This window comes from Ammospiza nelsoni, chromosome 26 (assembly GCF_027579445.1).
Source record: "Ammospiza nelsoni isolate bAmmNel1 chromosome 26, bAmmNel1.pri, whole genome shotgun sequence".
NCBI lineage: Eukaryota > Metazoa > Chordata > Aves > Passeriformes > Passerellidae > Ammospiza > Ammospiza nelsoni.
The window spans coordinates 2,783,296-2,801,766 of NC_080658.1; the positions used below are offsets into that span (position 1 = coordinate 2,783,296).

Sequence of the window (18,471 nt, forward strand, 5' to 3'; positions counted from 1 at the left end):
TTAAAGGCAGTCAAAAGAGACAGCAGGCCTGTAGGGATGAGGTTTGCCAACAGCTGGATGCTGGGCTCATGTCTCAGAGAGAGCATCTGACAGCAGCAGCCTTGCTGAAGCCATCTAAGCTCAGCTTACAGGAGAAAGTGACTTTTTATGATCTTAAGTGTGTGAGAACTGAGCTTTATTTTGTTGGCTTTAATTACCAGTTGTGTCGCACATTGACCTCAAACCTCATAATTCCATAATTGCCTTCATCACACAGTTTATGTCTTAGCCAGTCCCATGTATTTACAAGCACTGAGTTCATTAGGAAAAAGCTGTCCCAGGCAGAGCCCCTGTCCCTCCAGGTGGAACCCATGTCCCTCCATTCCCCTCCTCTCACTGGCTTCTTGTGGTTTCTCAGGACTTTCCCTGGCATGAACACAGAACCCAGAGGCTTTGAGGGATCACATGTCAGTGATCAGACAAGACAAGTCTGCAGTTGCATGAGCGAGAAGAAAAAGCTTTATTAAGTGTGTCCAGAGACACCTGCATGGAATGAGGGCAACACATGAGGAAGAGCAGGTGAAGGGAGCACACATGGCCTCAGGCACTTCTTGGCTCAGTCTGATGCTCTCCTGGGCCAGGGGCTGTCCTAGCGAGTGGTGAGTGCCACCTGCTCCCGGGAGGACACCACCTTCCCGTCCTGCACCTCCTCCACGATTGTGCGCACTTGGCGGGACGATGTCACGACTGCAAAGGAAAGGGTGACGATTATTCACAGCAGGAAGGAGAGAAATTCCTTGAAACATTATCAGATTGTGAATATTCTTCAAGAGCTGGTGGGAATTCCACAAGGGAGTGGGAAAATCTGCTTTAAACAGCTCTGCTTTGACTGGGAAGGAGAAAGAACCAGGCTGAGTGGAAAGGTGGGTTCTTACCGTCTCTGCCAGAGTGTGAGGACATGGCTGAGGAGTACTGGGAGGAGATGCTACAAGAGAAGCACAAAACCAAAGAGATGTTAGGGACCAACACTGATTATTGCTGCTACACAGGCTCTGCGTTCAGGCAGGAGAAAAGCAGAGAAGGCTCATGGAGGTAAAAGTGTTGCTCCACTTGGCCTCTCCTGAGGGACAGAGGAACCACAGCAGCTACCCCCACTACAGCCAGACACCAGGCACAGAGCACTGGGCATACACATCTGGTGTGAACAGAGAAACCAGCCCCGAAAGCTCTGACTGGCTGACACCCTGGGCACTTTGTGTCTGTCTGTGACCCATCTCCTCCCACCACCCTCCCAGCGAAGCCCCTCACGCACTGGGCGTCCTCTCCCTCCAGCAGCCGGCGGTACGTGGCGATCTCCTGCTCCAGGCGGCACTTGACATCCAGCAGGACCCTGTACTCGTGGTTCTGGCGCTCCATGTCGCAGCGCAGCTCGGCCAGCTGCTCCTCCACGCCCGTGATCAGCATCTGCAGCTGGGCCAGCTGGGTGCCGTAGCGCGCCTCGGTGTCGGCCAGGGTGCCCTCCAGCGCCGCTTTCTGCGGGACGGCCACGGGGATGGGCTCAGGGGGTGGCCAGGGTGGGCACAGCCCTGCATTGCCCTCCCTGCATGCCCAGCCCTGGTACCGTGCTGAGCTGCGACTGCAGGTCGATCTCCAGGCTCTGGATCGTGCGCCGCAGCTCCGTGATCTCCGTCTTGCCGCTCTGCAGCTGCTCCGTGTTGATGGCCACCTCCCGGTTCAGCTCTTCTGTCTGCAGAGAGGCAAAGCCCTCAGAGCCCTGGCACCAGCCACGAACCCAGCCCCAGTGCTCAGTGCTCAGCCCCAGCTCCTCACCTTGCTGAAGAACCACTGCTCGGCGTCCCTGCGGTTCTTCTCCGCCAGGCTCTCGTACTGCTCCCGCATCTCCGCCAGGATCTTGGTCAGGTCGATGCCAGGAGCAGCGTCCATCTCCACGCTGATCTCCCCACCCACCTGCCCGCGCAGGGCAGTCATTTCCTGACACAAAAAAGACACAACACATGTCAGAGTGACATGTCATCTTCCCATGGTGAGAAATTTCTTATTTGAACCCAGTGCAGGAACCCCACAGAGTTCCTGGAGGTCCTGCCTGAAGGGATTATATCTCTCCCCTTTCCTGCTCTAGTGTCTCCTGACAGCTCTGATTCCAGAGACTCCTGTGTGTTTGTCCTGACTGTTTCCCTGGTGCACAAGGAATGTTTGTAGGTCCTAATTTGAGCCCTACTCCATGCTCACCTCTTCGTGGTTCTTCTTCAGATAAGCCAGCTCCTCCTTCAGGTTCTCAATCTGCATCTCCAGGTCAGCTCTGGACAGGGTCAGCTCGTCCAGCACCCGGCGCAGGCCGTTGATGTCGGCCTCAACACTCATGCGCAGAGCCTGCTCCGACTCGAACCTGGGGACAACATACGCAGCTGCATATACCCACCTGATACAGCACTTTTCTTATCTTTTCCTTCCCCAGCTCAGTGTATTTTTGCCAAGAATCTTTAATTCAATGTGTGTGCACAGCTCTCACGTGAAGAAATAGCAGCGCTGTGCCCAGGAAGAAATGAACTATTCCCAAATCTCCCACTCCAGTGGAGCAACCCCAGATGCAGATAAAAAGCACCCTGAACAGCCAGGATTTCCCCCCTTTTTCACAAAAGCTCTTGGAGGTGTTGGACTCACTTGGTTCGGAAGTCGTCTGCTGCCAGCCTGGCATTGTCGATCTGCAGGACGATGTTGGCATTTTCAACAGTTGCAGAAAGAATCTGATGGGGGATAAGTGAAAGAGTTCAAAAGTCATTTCAAACACTGAGTGATCCCATCCAGAGAAGGGCTGGAGCAGCACTGGGCCATGGACTTCCATGTGGGCTCTGCAGAGAAGGAGATGGGGTGCTCGTTTCCATCTCCCATCAGCACAGGCTCAGTCTCCTGGGAACACTGCCATGCCCAGGTGGCACCTCCAGGTGCTCACGCCATGCTGAGCCCTGGCAGCACTCCAGGCTTTGGGAATGGGAGCAGCCCAGCTAAGAAGGAAAAAGGGTTGAGGAAGGAAGGGAGTGCCTTGTGCCTACCTCATTTGGCTTTCATAATTACACCTGAGGTGCAAGTATTTGCTCTGACATTATGAAAATGATTGGCCATTTAGTGAGCAGGAATTTCTGTAGCCACAAGCTAATGAAGAACTGTAAATTCTCCTGCTTCAGAGGATATCCAAGGAATAATCCAGGAATATTGATGTGGTCATTTCCCAGCTGACAGGGGAGAGGGAGGGAAGGATCTGCCTTCCCCTGGATCAGGAGCAGAAGGTTTCTGTGAGACCCAGCACTTCATCACTCAAATCCTGCCTCCAGATATTTCTGTGCTCCATCAGAGCACACTGACATGCTGGAATCTGCAGAGGAGCTTCCTGCATCAAGGCAAGCCCTTTCCCCGAGGGTGAAGCCCAAGAAATTTTAGGAATGTGAGTTCCCTCCAGGGGCTGACCCTGCCCCATTTCCCAGGAATTTATTCTTACAGACCAGGTATGACATTGCCCAACCGCCCACACCTCATTCCCTCAGTGAGCCTGAGCTCACTCAGGATGAGTGATAAGGGCTGAGGGGGGCAAGCAATGGCAGGCCAGGGAGGGATGGGCAGATTCTGGTGCTCTGGCTGAAGGACTTTGTTTAAAATCATCCAGGGAGCTGCTTGGAAGACAGAAATTACCTTGGCCATGACTTCATCTGCTGAATTTTACAGCAGAGCACACACCTGATTTCAGCACCTACCATAGCCCAGAGTGTTCCAATCCTGGACTGGATTCTGTGTCTACAGCTGCCAAAGAACAACATCCCATAGGACACTTTCTTTCTACTTTAACTTCTACCTTTACCCTCCTCAAAGGATGGGGGGTAAATCTGATTCGTAGGATACTTGTGAGAATGACTATTCATCTGCATATCACTCAGCAGTGAACAGGCCCAGGAGATAAAAAGTCCCTGCCTGCTGAGAGCTCCATCAGGAGCCTTACAGGGAGCAGCTATGGGGCACAAGCAGTAAGAAGGAAAGCAGGAGGTGACAGTGTGGCAGCAAGTATCATCAGGTAACCTGAATCACTATGGGAGTCCTTTCCTGCCCCATCTTTCTCCCTACACCAGAACAGTCAACAGAAGCCCCATTCTGGTGCCTGGTGATCTGCTGTTCATAGTGACTGTTATTCCAAAGCTCTGCTTTTCATTTCACACTAATTACCTGCTATTTGATAAACCTGTCCCCTCCGGCTGTAACATGAAAAAGGTTTAAAAGTGACTCTCTTTAAAAGTGACTTTGGTGAAGATGTCACGTTAACCCCAGCATCCTACCTTGTTCCTGAGCTCCTCGATAGTCCTGTAGTAGGGGCTGTAGTCACGGTCAGGACCAGGCGCCTGCTTCTTGTACCACTCCCTGATCTTCACCTCCAGGTCGGTGTTGGCCTCCTCCAGGGCTCGCACCTTGTCCAGGTAATTGGCCAGGCGGTCGTTGAGGTTCTGCATGGTCTCCTTCTCCCCCGCCGGCAGGATGCCATCGCCGCCCCCAAAGCCTCCAAATCCCCCCGCAAAGCCGGCCCCAAAGCCGGCCCCATAGGCGCCCCCAAAGCCGCCGCCCAGGGCCCCTCCTGCGCTGCTGCAGTAGCTGCCCCCAAAGGCGCTGCCGAGCCCCGGGACCACGCGGGAGGACACGGAGTAGCTGCCGGAGCCGCCGTGCACGCTGGGGGCCCGGTACCCCCCGGCCCCGACACGCACGGAGGAGACCCTGCTGGAGCCTCCCCCCAGGCTGCCGAAGCCCTTGAGGGACGTGGAGGACGAGTATTGGCGGACAGAGGTGCTCATGCTGGAGGCTGCAGGGGCACAGAGAGGCGGCTCGGCAGCGCAGCAGCAGCAGCAGCAGCAGCAGCGAGTGCTCGCTCCGCTGCCTCGGGGCCCTTTATAGCCCGGCCAGGAGGCGTTGCCACACTTTTTTTTTTCCTTTTTTTTTTTCTCCTTGCATTCCCGACGATTTCCATCACTCATAAAAGCTGAGCCAACTTCCAGAATCGTCATTTTTGCCTTTGTTCTATTCACGCTTTTTGTCATATTGCACTTGAAGCTTTTTCTCTTACAAAGGGCATCTTTATGCTTCTTCCGTTTCCAAGTAAATTGTCAGGTGTGATTAAAAGGAGGAGGCTCCTTGCTCAGGGCTATGATTTAATTCCCTCTGCACGGTGAGCTTTGAAACAGAGCGGTGCAGGATTTGAGGGAATAGCTCAGCATCTCTTTTACTGTGGCTTTTTGTCCCAGCTACAGTTTCCTGTCCCTGCTTTGGCTGCACACACACACCTGCGGGGACAGCAGCTGTTTTGTGAGACCCTGAATGCACCTCCAAAGCCCCTGAGTACAATGGTGCTGGAAGGAACTTGGCTGCCAATCCTGGAAATACAAGTCCGCTCTTTTATCCGCAGGGAGAGGGATGAGCAGTCATGACAAAGCAAAGAAAAGGGAATTTGTGCTCCGGGGCTCACTGGAGTCTTCACTTCAGAGACCACCCAAGAGTGGGGGACTGTGGAAAGGTCATAGGATGGGTTGTTTTCTTTGTGAGCTTAGCAAACCTTCCCAAAAGGACAGGGTATGGCGGCTAGCTGAGAATTATGAGATCTCCACGGAAAATGTGGGACAGCAGAAAGTAGATGAAGGACATAAGGAAAAAGCTTTTGGTGTGTAAGTGCTGTGAATAGGAGCACAGCTCAGCAGCTGGTGCCAGTGATGTTTGCTGTGATGTTTTTCTGTCAGTTGTGAGCAGGCAGAACAGCTTCACTGTGAATTTGGAGTTTACGCTTCCCATCTAAACAGAGCTTCAGGAGAGACAGAGATCACCTCTGGCGAGCAAAAAGGCTCCAGAACTGAGCACAGCGGTGTGGCCAGGCCCTGCTGACCCACGGCCCAGGCAGAACCCACCAATGTGAGTGTGCCTGGCTCATCCTGCAGGGTGTGGAGGGGAAGGGATTGCTCATGTGTGCACACGGTGGATTGTTGGGCTGTCTCTGCAGACAGGCCCCAACAGCCCCTTCCCAACAGCCAAGTTCTTCCTTAGATCACTTGCCAAAGGAGGGGAGAAAGGGTATGGAAGGAAGAACAAAGGTACATTGCTGACGAGCTCAGAGGGCACAACTCCCTCCCCTCCATCTGCAGAAAGCTGGAGATGGTACAGGAGTGGGATGTGTCCTTGGAATATCAGGGGTGGCTGCTATGGAGGTTCCCTATCTTCACTGGTGGATGGAGACAAGTCCGTGCAGCTCGGAGAGCTGGAGGATCGGAGAGCTGGAGGATCAGAGAGCTGGAGGATCAGAGCCTCTGCTGGCTCTGGCTCTGTCCCCTGGAGTGTTGCTGTCGTGTGAGCGCCGGGCACCGTGCCAGGGGACGCCCACTCGCCGCTCGTCCTGCCCAGGTGCGGATGGAAAAGGTGCAGCAGCAGGCGGGGGCGGCCGGGACGTGGCAATGCCAGGAATGTGCTTCGTCCCCGTCTTCATTTCCTCACCTCCGCCCGGGCAATGCCGCGGTTTGTGCTCTCTGATTGCAGCGGGGATGTGGGCAAAGGGCAATCTCAGAGACAAAACCGGTGCAGAGCCCCTGTGTGAGTCCAAACGCTCAGCCTTGCCCTGAGCGAAGCCCCTCAGAGTGGCACAGTGTCACACTGTCACCTGTGTGTCACACAGGTGATGCGCGGATCTTCCTCTATGGGCAATTGCCTTTCCTTTCATCTTTTGTTTGCCATTGATCTGCTATGCCATAAAAGCCCAGAATATCTGTGATACTTTGGTAATGCCACAGGGCAGCAATTAAAATCATGAGCGTTAATTAAGACTTAAAACTACATTAAGCACTCAAGGACGTTATTTCCATGACCTCCCATTGAACACAACCACAAGGACTGCATGTTGCTTCTATCACACCCTTTGAAGTAAAAGGCTGAGTATGAAACCAGATCCTGCCTCTCTTCTTGAGCACGTGCACACTGTAATCTCATTTTTAATATTATTCAAAATCAGAATTCCAGTCCTACGACATAACAGGAGCTTCATGGTAGCACAATGGTGTTCAAACACACAATTGGTCTTACTTTGGGGGAAAATGGAGGTGAAGTTCTGGCTCCAAAATTACATATCAGCAGATGCAGATTCTACCTGGATAATACCATTTTCCTCTTTTTATATGTTTATAAAGTTTGCCCTGGAATCAAATTATCATCAAAAAGTTTCCTAAAATGAGCTGAGAACCATGCATTAATGTATGTTTCTAAAGTGGTCTTTTCTGTGAGAGGAATTCAGTGTTGCCTGAGAAGTCAAACCATCTTTCTGGACTAAATTCCCACTTTCTGAGACCTGCCTCAAGCTGCTGCTGCCTGTCAGCGTGAGCCACCCCTGCAGCTCCCTCCTCCATGAGGTTTCCTAAGGTCAGGACTAATTATTAATGCTCAAGGCAGGAGAAAATTGACATCTGTTTTCCACACCTCCCTCACACTGTGCCGGAGTAATTAAAGCAGGGGATTTCATTAGCAAAGCGTTGTTTGTTGTTTCTATAGGAACACAGGTGTGCCAAGACTTTTACCAGAGGAAAACACAAAGCAAGGGTGAATTCCAGAGAGGCACCACAGCATCCCTGCACTGGGTTTTGCAACAGCCAGAGGGGCACAGGCATGGCAGGGGACTCAGAGGGGCAGCAAGACCTGTTGGTGGTCCCTGCACCACCCGTGGGGACAACAGGGTCCCTAAGAGGTGACCTGGAATGGGGTGTGGCTGTGCAAGCTGTGTCTGTCCCGACCCTTCTCAGGTATCTGATCTTGAGCAATTCAGCCCCGTCTTTACCCAGTTCTGGGACACGAATTCCCCCAGGGAGAGTCCCTGGGCTGCTCTGGGCTCTCTCCTCGGGGCTGTGGGAGTGGAGGGAACACAGTCTGCAGGACCGTGGAGGTGCTGGGGCTGGGAGTGCCTCGGGGTGGGAGGCTTGGGAATTGTGCTGCTGCTGACCCGTGGATCAGCCATGATGTGCAGCAGCCTTTATCCCAACCCACTGATGAGCTCACTGATCATCAGCATTAAACTTCAAACCAGAACCGTGTCTCCTCTGGCCAGTGGATGCTGGGGATGCTCAGGGCAGCCAAAGCCCCATGAGAGTCACAGGGGTCTGCACCAAGGGAACAGAATCCCATAATCCCAGAATCTCAGAATCCCAGAATCTCAGAATCCCAGAATCAGAGAATAATGAGGTTGGAAGAGACCTCTAAGATCATCAAGTCCAACCTATGCCCTAACACCTCAACTAGACTGTAGCACCAAGTGCCATGTCCAGTCTTTTTTTAAACACATTCAGAGTTGGTGATTCTACCACCTCCCTGGGAAGAGCATTCCAGTACTTTATTATTCTTTCAGTGAAAAAAAAAATTCCTAATATCCAACCTGTACCTTCCCTGATGTAGCTTGAGACAGGGAGGGCACAGCCCAGGCACTGGGCAGAGCTGCAGGGCAGGGGGTTGGGGGCCTCAAAACCATGGAGCCCTGCCAGCCTGGCTGCAGGGCAGATGGTGCACTGCAGGCATCATTCCAATGTTTGGGGGAAAATAAAGAATTTCTCTCTTATCTGCTCCTACATTCCAGACAGATTTCTGGAGAAGGGTTTCAAAGCTGTGTGGCCAGCTCTGCTCTCACTCTCATTCAGTCGCTCTGCTCTGATTCATTTCATTGAGTTAGAAGTTGGATTTACAAAGTAATAAATGTGTCAGAATGCAGCCAAGAATGTGTCTGGACTGGCTTTCCAGGAACGCTGGGCTGGCTGTCAGCAGTGGGAACTGCTGTGTCAGGAGCAGCCACCGGCAGCCGGGGAGTGCCACAAGAGCTCCCAGAAGAATTTTAATCCTTTTCCTTGCACAGACCATACCCTTCTCTTCCCATCAGTGTTTTCCTCACCCTTCAGTGGCGCCTTTGGAAGCAGAAGCCCAACTGAGCTGAGTTTGGCTGTCTGGAGGGACAGCAGCCCTCCTGACAGATCCCTGTCCTGCCTGCAGATCAGACTGTTTCACCCCAAAGTTTGGGATCCAGAATGAGGAGCAGCTGCTGGGGCAGAGCTGGGGCATGGCATTTACAGGGTCCTGTCTGCAGCACCTGGGCTTTGTTCACTTGCTTGGCCTGGCTGGGTTAAAGCTTCAGCTCTGCTGCTGCTGGGCACTGCAGTGGGGGAGCAGCGCTTTGTCCAGTCTGTGATTCTCACAGGCTTCATCTCCCACCCCCTTGAGATCAGCTCCTTTCCAAACTCCCCCCACACCCTCTCCCCTGAAGCTGCCAGGTCTCAGGAGTTACAGAGGTGTGGGTGTGCAGGCCCCACCATCAGGACACCAAGGATGGAGAATGTTGCTTCTCCCAGCTTTGTCCCACAGCTGCAGGAGTGGGACTGCCCAAGAGCATTGAGACCAGACCTGGGTTTGCAGGAATGCAAAGAGAAGCTTTATTTGATTTCTGTGAGAGAAGGGTGAGAGAGGGTAAGGAGGGGGGTGATGGTGGGAGAAGGTGCTTTTGGTGATCCATATGGCAAGAACACATCAGCTGGGATCTGCTTGGCTGTGCTGGGCAGGGTCTGCAGCAAAAGAGGCAGTGCCTCAGTGGGCAGCCTGGGTGATCTGCTCCCGGGAGGAGATCACCTTCCCATCCTGGACCTCCTCGAAGATGGTGCGGATCTGGCGGGTGGTTACTGGTCCTGCAGTGGGGAAAGAAGGAGATGTTACTGCCATGGCAGCAAGTAGGAAGTGCCTTAAAGACCTTACAGATTTATTACTACAGTCATCCCATCAGAAACCCAATATAGCACCGCATTCCCACTGCTAAATTGTACAGATTCAGTCTGTTCAGGTAATTTCTGACACATGTTTTGGTATATCGTGATGTTTGTTATATAATAAATTTGTTGTATCATAAAATTTTGTATATAAGTTCAAATTTTGGAAATATAATCAAATAGTAACTTTAGTAGAAAAGTAAAAGCAGTCTGTGCTAAGAAGGTGGGTGAGGGTATGAGAGCTGTGTATGATCAGAGTTTCAGCCAAGACCTGTCCTTACCTTCTTTCACAGGCTGCGAGATGTAGTGGGAAGACATGCTATGGGAGGAGAACAAGGAAAAGGAGGTGAGAAACAGGAAAAAAGTGAGTAATGTCCATGATGAGATCATTATTTAAACCCTGCCTTAATACTATGTACTAATACATGATTCAAATGCTTCTGGAAACTGCCAGTGTCCCAACTGAAGGAAGAAACTGCTAAGGATGGGTGTGTGACACAGGATTGCAGACACCAGTGCAGCACCTGCCTGGGATCACACAGACATGGAAGGGTGGCAGCTGGAACCCAGGGGGGCTGCAGGGCTGTTAAAACCACTGAGCTGTTGTGGACTGCTGGGACTAAAAGGAGAGCCACTGTTGCATGCAATGGGTCAGGGAATGGGCTGAGAGAACCCTCCAGGGGATGCAGGTGGTTCACTTTCTATTTCCTTTGCTATGATCCATCTCCTCCCAGCTGCCCTCTGTCACTGTCATATTTTCCGAAAAATCCCTTCGCCAGCATTTCTTCTCCTGGGAAGCTGAGGAAACTCAAAAAGAAATCCTGGCACAGGGATTTTTCAGAAAACATGACAGTGACAGCCCTCCCAGCGAAGCCCCTCACGCACTGGGCGTCCTCTCCCTCCAGCAGCCGGCGGTACGTGGCGATCTCCTGCTCCAGGCGGCACTTGACGTCCAGCAGGACCCTGTACTCGTGGTTCTGGCGCTCCATGTCGCAGCGCAGCTCGGCCAGCTGCTCCTCCACGCCCGTGATCAGCATCTGCAGCTGGGCCAGCTGGGTGCCGTAGCGCGCCTCGGTGTCGGCCAGGGTGCCCTCCAGCGCCGCTTTCTGCGGGACGGCCACGGGGATGGGCTCAGGGGGTGGCCAGGGTGGGCACAGCCCTGCATTGCCCTCCCTGCATGCCCAGCCCTGGTACCATGCTGAGCTGCGACTGCAGGTCGATCTCCAGGCTCTGGATCGTGCGCCGCAGCTCCGTGATCTCCGTCTTGCCGCTCTGCAGCTGCTCCGTGTTGATGGCCACCTCCCGGTTCAGCTCTTCTGTCTGCAGAGAGGCAAAGCCCTCAGAGCCCTGGCCTTCCCCCTAAGACTAGCCACCCTCCTAACAGGACTGCAAAACCAACCCTCCGCCCCATTAGGCCACCTCCTGCCAGAAGGCACCTCTAACTCCATTAATCCCAGCCCTAATCCTAATGGAAACAACAAGCCTAGTTAGCACTGGGTGTATGCCTAACAGCAAACCTCACAGCAGGCCACCTTCTCATCCAACTCATCTCTACAGCCACAGCAGCCCTACTTTCCACAACACCAGCAGTTTAGCTTCTAACTCTACTAATTCTCTTCTTACTAGCCATCCTAGAGGTAGCAGTAGCGATAATCCAAGCCTATGTCTTCGTGCTCCTACTGAGCCTTTACCTACACGAAAATACCTAACTCTCAGTGGCACACCAAGCACATTTTGTCACGTAGTAGACCCTCCCTAGCCCCTGACCCATCCTAGGAGCAGCTGCTGCTCTCCTAACCACCTCAGGACAAACAATATGATTCCACTACAACTCCTTATTCTATTCCACTATTCTCGTCATGTTCCAATGATGATGTGATGTTGTATGAGAAAGCAGATTCCAAGACCACCACACTCCCCCTGTACAGCAGCCCCAGCCCCAGCCCTGTGCTCAGTGCTCAGCCCCAGCTCCTCACCTTGCTGAAGAACCACTGCTCGGCGTCCCTGCGGTTCTTCTCCGCCAGGCTCTCGTACTGCTCCCGCATCTCCGCCAGGATCTTGGTCAGGTCGATGCCAGGAGCAGCGTCCATCTCCACGCTGATCTCCCCACCCACCTGCCCACGCAGGGCAGTCATTTCCTGACAGAAAAGGAGAAGAACATCATCATAATGCAATTCAAGAACCAGCATTTAAAATGTTCCTCTTGAGAAAGAGCTCTTCAGCAAAGTGAGCATTTGGGGGCTGATCAAAAGGGAGCAAATTGGGGTATTTGCTCCATGACCACAAATAAAATAATTCAAATTCTTGTGAAATCCCCACTGGAGTTAATTTTCCAGAGAATAAAGCAGTGCCTGTAGGTGGTTCATTTATCAGGGAACTGTCCTTCCCAGCCAGAAGCTGCAAGGGCTATTAATAAACCTCTAACAGCCACAATGGGTATTACTAATGTGGCAGATGGTGAATGGGATTTCCACAGGCTCCAGAGAGGATGTGCTGCTGTCCAGAGAGCATCCCCTCTGCTGCCTCACCAGCACTTCTCACCTCCTGCCCAGCAGTTCAGAACCCAGCACAGCCTTAAAGGCTGGACCAGAACTCAAATTTCACTACCCAGAGTGGCCTTTTTAGAGCCTGACTCTGTGCTCACCTCCTCGTGGTTCTTCTTCAGATAAGCCAGCTCCTCCTTCAGGTTCTCAATCTGCATCTCCAGGTCAGCTCTGGACAGGGTCAGCTCGTCCAGCACCCGGCGCAGGCCGTTGATGTCGGCCTCAACACTCATGCGCAGAGCCTGCTCCGACTCAAACCTGGGGGCACAAACACACTCAGCAAAGCTGCACCAGCCCTGCCAGCTGGACACACAGCCCCTGTCTGTGCCTCCACACTGCTGTTGGCATCGTGACATGGCCCCATTGACAATTTTCCTAGGGGAAGCTCTGAGCAAAGTGGGGGGAAACTGATAAAGAAGTGTCCACCTGAGTCTATAACATCACCCTGCTCCTTACACCAGGCTTTGGTACTGCCCTGGGCTCTGTGGAGTTGCACACTCACATTAAGAGCACAGTGAGGCACAGGGCAAGGTCTCTGTACCAGAGATAAATCAGCAACAGGAATAAAATTGTGGGTTTGGAAAGAACCAACATAATCCCTGTGTGCCTGTAAGGCTGAAAGAACCATCTGCTTTGGAAATTGCACCCTCATTTTGAAGGCTTTGCTTCCACACTGCCTTTCTGGGGTGTGGACAAGATTTTCTCCTCATTTCATCAAACTTCCCTGCACACTTTAGTCCATTTTTTTTCCAGGAAATGTGTCTTACTTAGTCCTGAAGTCATCTGCTGTCAGCCTGGCATTGTCAATCTGCAGCAGGAGGTTGGAATTGTCCACTGTGGCCGCCAACACCTGGGCAGTGAAAGATAAAAGAGTGTCAGGAATTCCTCCTGGCTGAGTGTTGGGACAGGAACAACACTTCTGGGGAAGTTTGGCATTTCCTTAGCAGAAGTCTGGAATCAGGACAAGTGAGATGCAGCTGAGACTGACTGCTGGTTACTCCATGAGCTCCCTTTCCAAAAATCCACCAGTAAGCATTTCAAAAGGCAGTGAGGCCACATAAAATGTGTGAGATCTGATGGTGGCCTTTGTTCCTATCCTCCAGGGCAGGTGCTGTTTGTGCAAAGGTCAGAGGGACCAGTGGGGTGTCTGTGCTTGTTACACTTTATTCTGGGATGGATTTAATTGGTTGGCAGCAGAAACAGAGCAAAAGGCAGTGAGCAGGTGCCTACAGATTCTGATTTTCATATTACCAAAGCAGGAGCAAATAACCCACACTGGGAGGAGAACTCTGTTGAGGAGAGGGGGGAAAATGAGCTCCCTGCATCCTCTGCCAGCACTCCTGCAGCTCCAGCTGTGCACAGCTTCTGGAATCCCTGGGGGCAATTCATGCATGGGAAGTAACAGAGAACAATGTAAACTGGAGCATTTCCTCCAAAATGGTATGCTGGGACTCCAATCAAACAGAGAGGAATCCCCCCTGAGCTGCCTGGGCTGGGGACTTTGTACCGTTCCAGCCCTGGGGCAGTAATTGCCAAAAGAGGCAAAAAACTCTGACTCTTATTGGTCAGTTCCATCTTTTTATCATCTAAATCTCCACCACAGGAGGAGCTGAAAGAAGTTTGCAAATTCTTTGCCTGAGTGTTTCCAAATATGACATCAGTGTTTCATAGTTCGCCCACAGCTGCAAATTTCCCTGCACCTTAATTTTAAACTCCCAAGAACTCACAAGATCAGTGCAGACTTGTCTGTTTTCTTCATTTTTGCCTTACATCCTCTTAGATCTGTTCCTGCCAGTGAAAGCTGCCACTTGTCCCACTCAGGAGGATGTAACCAAAAGCTGAGATTGAGACATCTCTAATTTCCAGCCGGGAACTCCACACATGCCACTGGGATGCTTTTTACAACATAATTAGTAATGACTAATTACAGAGGTAACAGTCATCTTCTCTGCTTCCTCCCTGACACATCCCACAGTGATAATCCCAGCATCCTACCTTGTTCCTTAGCTCCTCAATAGTCCTGTAGTGAAAAGGAAGGCAGGAGGTGACAGTGTGGCAGCAAGTATCATCAGGTAACCTGAATCACTATGGGAGTCCTTTCCTGCCCCATCTTTCTCCCTACACCAGAACAGTCAACAGAAGCCCCATTCTGGTGCCTGGTGATCTGCTGTTCATAGTGACTGTTATTCCAAAGCTCTGCTTTTCATTTCACACTAATTACCTGCTATTTGATAAACCTGTCCCCTCCGGCTGTAACATGAAAAAGGTTTAAAAGTGACTCTCTTTAAAAGTGACTTTGGTGAAGATGTCACGTTAACCCCAGCATCCTACCTTGTTCCTGAGCTCCTCGATAGTCCTGTAGTAGGGGCTGTAGTCACGGTCAGGACCAGGCGCCTGCTTCTTGTACCACTCCCTGATCTTCACCTCCAGGTCGGTGTTGGCCTCCTCCAGGGCTCGCACCTTGTCCAGGTAATTGGCCAGGCGGTCGTTGAGGTTCTGCATGGTCTCCTTCTCCCCCGCCGGCAGGATGCCATCGCCGCCCCCAAAGCCTCCAAATCCCCCCGCAAAGCCGGCCCCAAAGCCGGCCCCATAGGCGCCCCCAAAGCCGCCGCCCAGGGCCCCTCCTGCGCTGCTGCAGTAGCTGCCCCCAAAGGCGCTGCCGAGCCCCGGGACCACGCGGGAGGACACGGAGTAGCTGCCGGAGCCGCCGTGCACGCTGGGGGCCCGGTACCCCCCGGCCCCGACACGCACGGAGGAGACCCTGCTGGAGCCTCCCCCCAGGCTGCCGAAGCCCTTGAGGGACGTGGAGGACGAGTATTGGCGGACAGAGGTGCTCATGCTGGAGGCTGCAGGGGCACAGAGAGGCGGCTCGGCAGCGCAGCAGCAGCAGCAGCAGCGAGTGCTCGCTCCGCTGCCTCGGGGCCCTTTATAGCCCGGCCAGGAGGCGTTGCCGGCGCCTTTCGACACCCCTGACAGCCAAAGCCAAATTCCAGAATCATCATTTTCCTCTCCTTGATTTCACATCTTTTGTCACATCCACCATGGGACCTTTTTCCTCTTTGATTCCCAGCGCCTGGCGTGGTGCCGGTCCCTGCTCCGGGCTATGTTTTGGCGTTCCCAGTGTCCGTTCCTGCTCCACCCGCTGCTCCCTCTTGGAGTAACACAAGTGAATCCTCTGTTATCCGCCAAGTCACCTGCAAGTATCATTGCAAACATCTACAAATCTGTTTATTTGGTTTTTTAAAGAGTCTAAACCCAAGGAAAGCTTTTTTAAAGAGTCTAAAGCCAAATGCACACAAGAGCTCTGTGCATCCATAATCTTTACATGGGCCAAGCCAAAGCCGGATGGAAACTTTGGATGGAAACTTTCCTGTCAGGACCTTTATTGCAGGACAAGCACAGACCTGGCAGGATTTGTGTACTGATAGAGGATTTGGCAGAAATCTTACAGCTTAAAAGAGAATAAACTCCAGCAATTTCTGCTTATGTACCAGCCTGGGCTGAATCTCCCTACAGAGACTGGAAAGTCCCTGCAGTGGTGGGTTTTCAGTCAGTTTAAAGGGTGGATGAGTAATGTTTCCCAGCAGTACCTGCTTTGCTTCACCACCTTTCCCAAATCCCACAGAAACTGCTTGTAACTTCTAAAAAATGTGTAGAAGCTAAAAAGTCCTGTACCACAACACCGAGGCACAGTTTAATGCTGAAACATCCTAAATCAGAGGAGAGGGACTGAAACTACAAGATAGAGGTAGAGCAGAGCAGGTTACTAGCAATTCCTGATGGGAAGAGAAGGATCAATCCTTATCAATGGGAAGAGTAGAATAAATCCTTATCAGCAGGAAGATCAATCAATCCTTATCAGTGTTTGTGCTCTAGGCTTTTTCCTACAGATTTGCAGCTGAAGACAGTGATGCCAATGGTAGCAAGAGCAGCATCACCTCTATCAAAAGTGGTGATGGGCAAAGCTCAACACACCCCAACCTTGCAAACTCCAAAGTTTGTCCACTGTGGCACAGAGGAGAGGGACAGTGCTGGCCACACCTGCCCCAGGCCACTGAAGGACTGAGCAGAATGATTGCAGTAACATATCTGGACAGGTATTGGTGTGGAAAAAAACAGCAAAGCAGCAGGAAATGTGGGACTGCTCTGTTTGATTCTTTCTTGGGGAAAAAGCCCTTCGCTGATGTGACGCCAGCTCTTGTTGTGTGCGGTGGAAAATCGCACACCCAGCCCGGCCTGCCTGGCTCCAGCCATGGCATTCTCAATAAAAGAAGTTATTTTAGCTTTTCTCAGAGGTGCCTGTGAGGTAGTGAAGGAGTTATGGGGATTAGGAACCCTTTTGTGTTCTCGCTCCTGTTGTGAGCTCCTTCCTTCCCAGCCCCCTCCGGCTGTTTTCACATTATAATGCACTAACTGATTTTGGAGGTGCTCAGATGTTCCCAGAGCCTCACCCTCGGTAATTCATGGTGCCTCCTTTCTTTCATGTTCCCCGAAGGACACAGGAACAACAAGGCTTTATCTGCCTCCTGTTAGATCTCAGGACTTCACAGCAGTCACGCTCCCTTCAGCAGCTCCAGGGGCGTGGGGTGACTTTCTGGGCAGCCACCAAGCCACAGCTTAACAAGAGAGACTCTGGATCCTCCCATTCAAGGGCTCTGCTCTCTGGGCAGCACTGTCTCACACCCATGGGCTTCAGATTTGGAATTTTGACTCCCCAAGCTGCAAAAACTGAGAGGTTGGAATGCCCACGTTCCCTCAGAGAGCTGGGGAAGGAGGGGAACCTGGGCACAACCCAGCACTGGCAAAGAGCAGAGTGAGCAGAGAACAGTGCTCAGCTCCCAGCACCATCCTGGCAGGGCCCAGATCAGCTGTTCCTGGCCCATTTCCCTCTGCTCTGGGGGTACAGGATTACCCAACACCCATCGTGTGAGAGCTGTGCTCCAGAGCCACCCTGGGCCACCCCTGCTCCCAGCTCCTCCAAATGTGCTCACTTTGCTCCAGCAAACACCCTCCTGCTCCAGGCAATTCCCTCCTTGGCCCTGAGCCTCCCACATGGGCTGAAAGCTGTGCTGGGAGGTCTGACCCCCCTCAGGTCACCCCCACATTTTAGGCCAAGTTCCAAGTCAGCATGAAGGTGACAACTGCCCTAAAACACAAGGCAAAGCCCTTCCACAGCCCACAGGGAGGGGACACCTGGCCTTTTTACAGCTTTTCTTGTGTATTATCACAGCCTCAGCCCAGGTTTCAGTTCTTTTACCAGGTGTGGCAGATGTCACACAGGCAATCTCAGGAAATTGTCCTGCAATATCAGCTTTTCCCTGGTGTTTTCTGACCAATGCTCTTGCTGGGCAGCTGCTGCCCTGGCCCCTGACTGAGCTCCTGAACACCAATCTCACACCTGGAACACCAATCCCACACCTGGAACAACAATCCCACACTGTTCTGACATCAGGAACCCTCAGCACAGAGCTCCCCTGTGCTGGCTGTTTACATCAGGACACACAGGAGCAGTTCTGCCTCAACTATTTCATGCTACCAGAAGAATTCAATCTCCCAGGCTCTCCTGAAGCACTCACCCACAACAAATTCCCTTGAGATAAAAGAAAAAAAGAACATCATAAAACTCAGGAGATGGTATCAGTCTGTTCCAGCAAGAAGCACGCTGGAGATGCAATCTGTGCCTCGTGTGCTGCAGCAGGAGGAAAGGACTGAGCTCCTCGGTTTGCTTTGGAGGGGAGGTGACATTTCTTGCTGGGATGACCACGCTGCACACGCAGTGCCCAGAGTGGAAAAAGCTGCTGTGGAACGTCCACGGTCACTGTGTTGCATTTACCTCAAACAATAACAGCTAATTGTGCTTTTAATGTCATGAATAAGAGCTAATTAGGAGTCATTGCTTTTCCCCTGTGGGCCAGCTTCTCCCAGTGCCTTCCACAGCGATTCTCAGCTCAGCTGGAGCTCACTGAGGGTTGCAGAGCTGGGAAAGGAGCACTCCTGAGTGTGAGAAATGGCAGGCACAGGCTCTACCCTTGCTGCTCTGTAAGTCTCAACAACAGAAAATAGGGAACAAATATATCAAGGTGTGGAGTGACACATGATGTCTTTGTTTCTATCTCAGCTGTCGATTCTTTACC

General features: G+C 52.2%; 1 protein-coding gene across 3 annotated transcripts; it reads right to left on the reverse strand.

Annotated features, from left to right (window-relative positions):
• Window positions 1–475: 475 nt before the first annotated feature.
• Window positions 476–15,210, reverse strand: LOC132084177 (keratin, type I cytoskeletal 14). Of its 3 annotated transcripts, none has more exons than XM_059489221.1 (8): window positions 14,669–15,210; window positions 13,105–13,187; window positions 12,439–12,595; window positions 11,771–11,932; window positions 10,989–11,114; window positions 10,680–10,900; window positions 915–964; window positions 476–726 (listed from the first exon to the last, which is right to left on the reverse strand). In XM_059489221.1, the coding sequence occupies exons 1-8, from the start codon at window positions 15,173–15,175 to the stop codon at window positions 629–631; spliced, it is 1,404 nt and encodes a 467-aa protein (XP_059345204.1). In that variant the 5' UTR covers window positions 15,176–15,210; the 3' UTR covers window positions 476–628. The 3 variants fall into 3 exon arrangements, with proteins under 3 accessions (XP_059345204.1, XP_059345203.1, XP_059345206.1); XM_059489220.1 differs by lacking the exons at window positions 10,680–10,900; window positions 10,989–11,114; window positions 11,771–11,932; ... (1 more) ...; window positions 13,105–13,187; window positions 14,669–15,210 and adding exons at window positions 1,292–1,512; window positions 1,601–1,726; window positions 1,810–1,971; ... (1 more) ...; window positions 2,662–2,744; window positions 4,320–4,866; XM_059489223.1 differs by lacking the exons at window positions 476–726; window positions 915–964 and adding exons at window positions 9,444–9,716; window positions 10,076–10,113.
• Window positions 15,211–18,471: the final 3,261 nt, after the last annotated feature.

Coding starts and splice junctions, on each gene's coding strand:
- LOC132084177 (XM_059489221.1), bottom strand. CDS start 15,175: ATGAGCACCTCTGTCCGCCAATACTCGTCCTCCACGTCCCTCAAGGGC. Junction 11,933..12,438: donor TGAAGAAGAACCACGAGGAG/GTGAGCACAGAG, acceptor CTTTTCTGTCAG/GAAATGACTGCCCTGCGTGG. Junction 965..10,679: donor CTGGAGGGAGAGGACGCCCA/GTGCGTGAGGGG, acceptor CTTCTCTTGTAG/CATCTCCTCCCAGTACTCCT.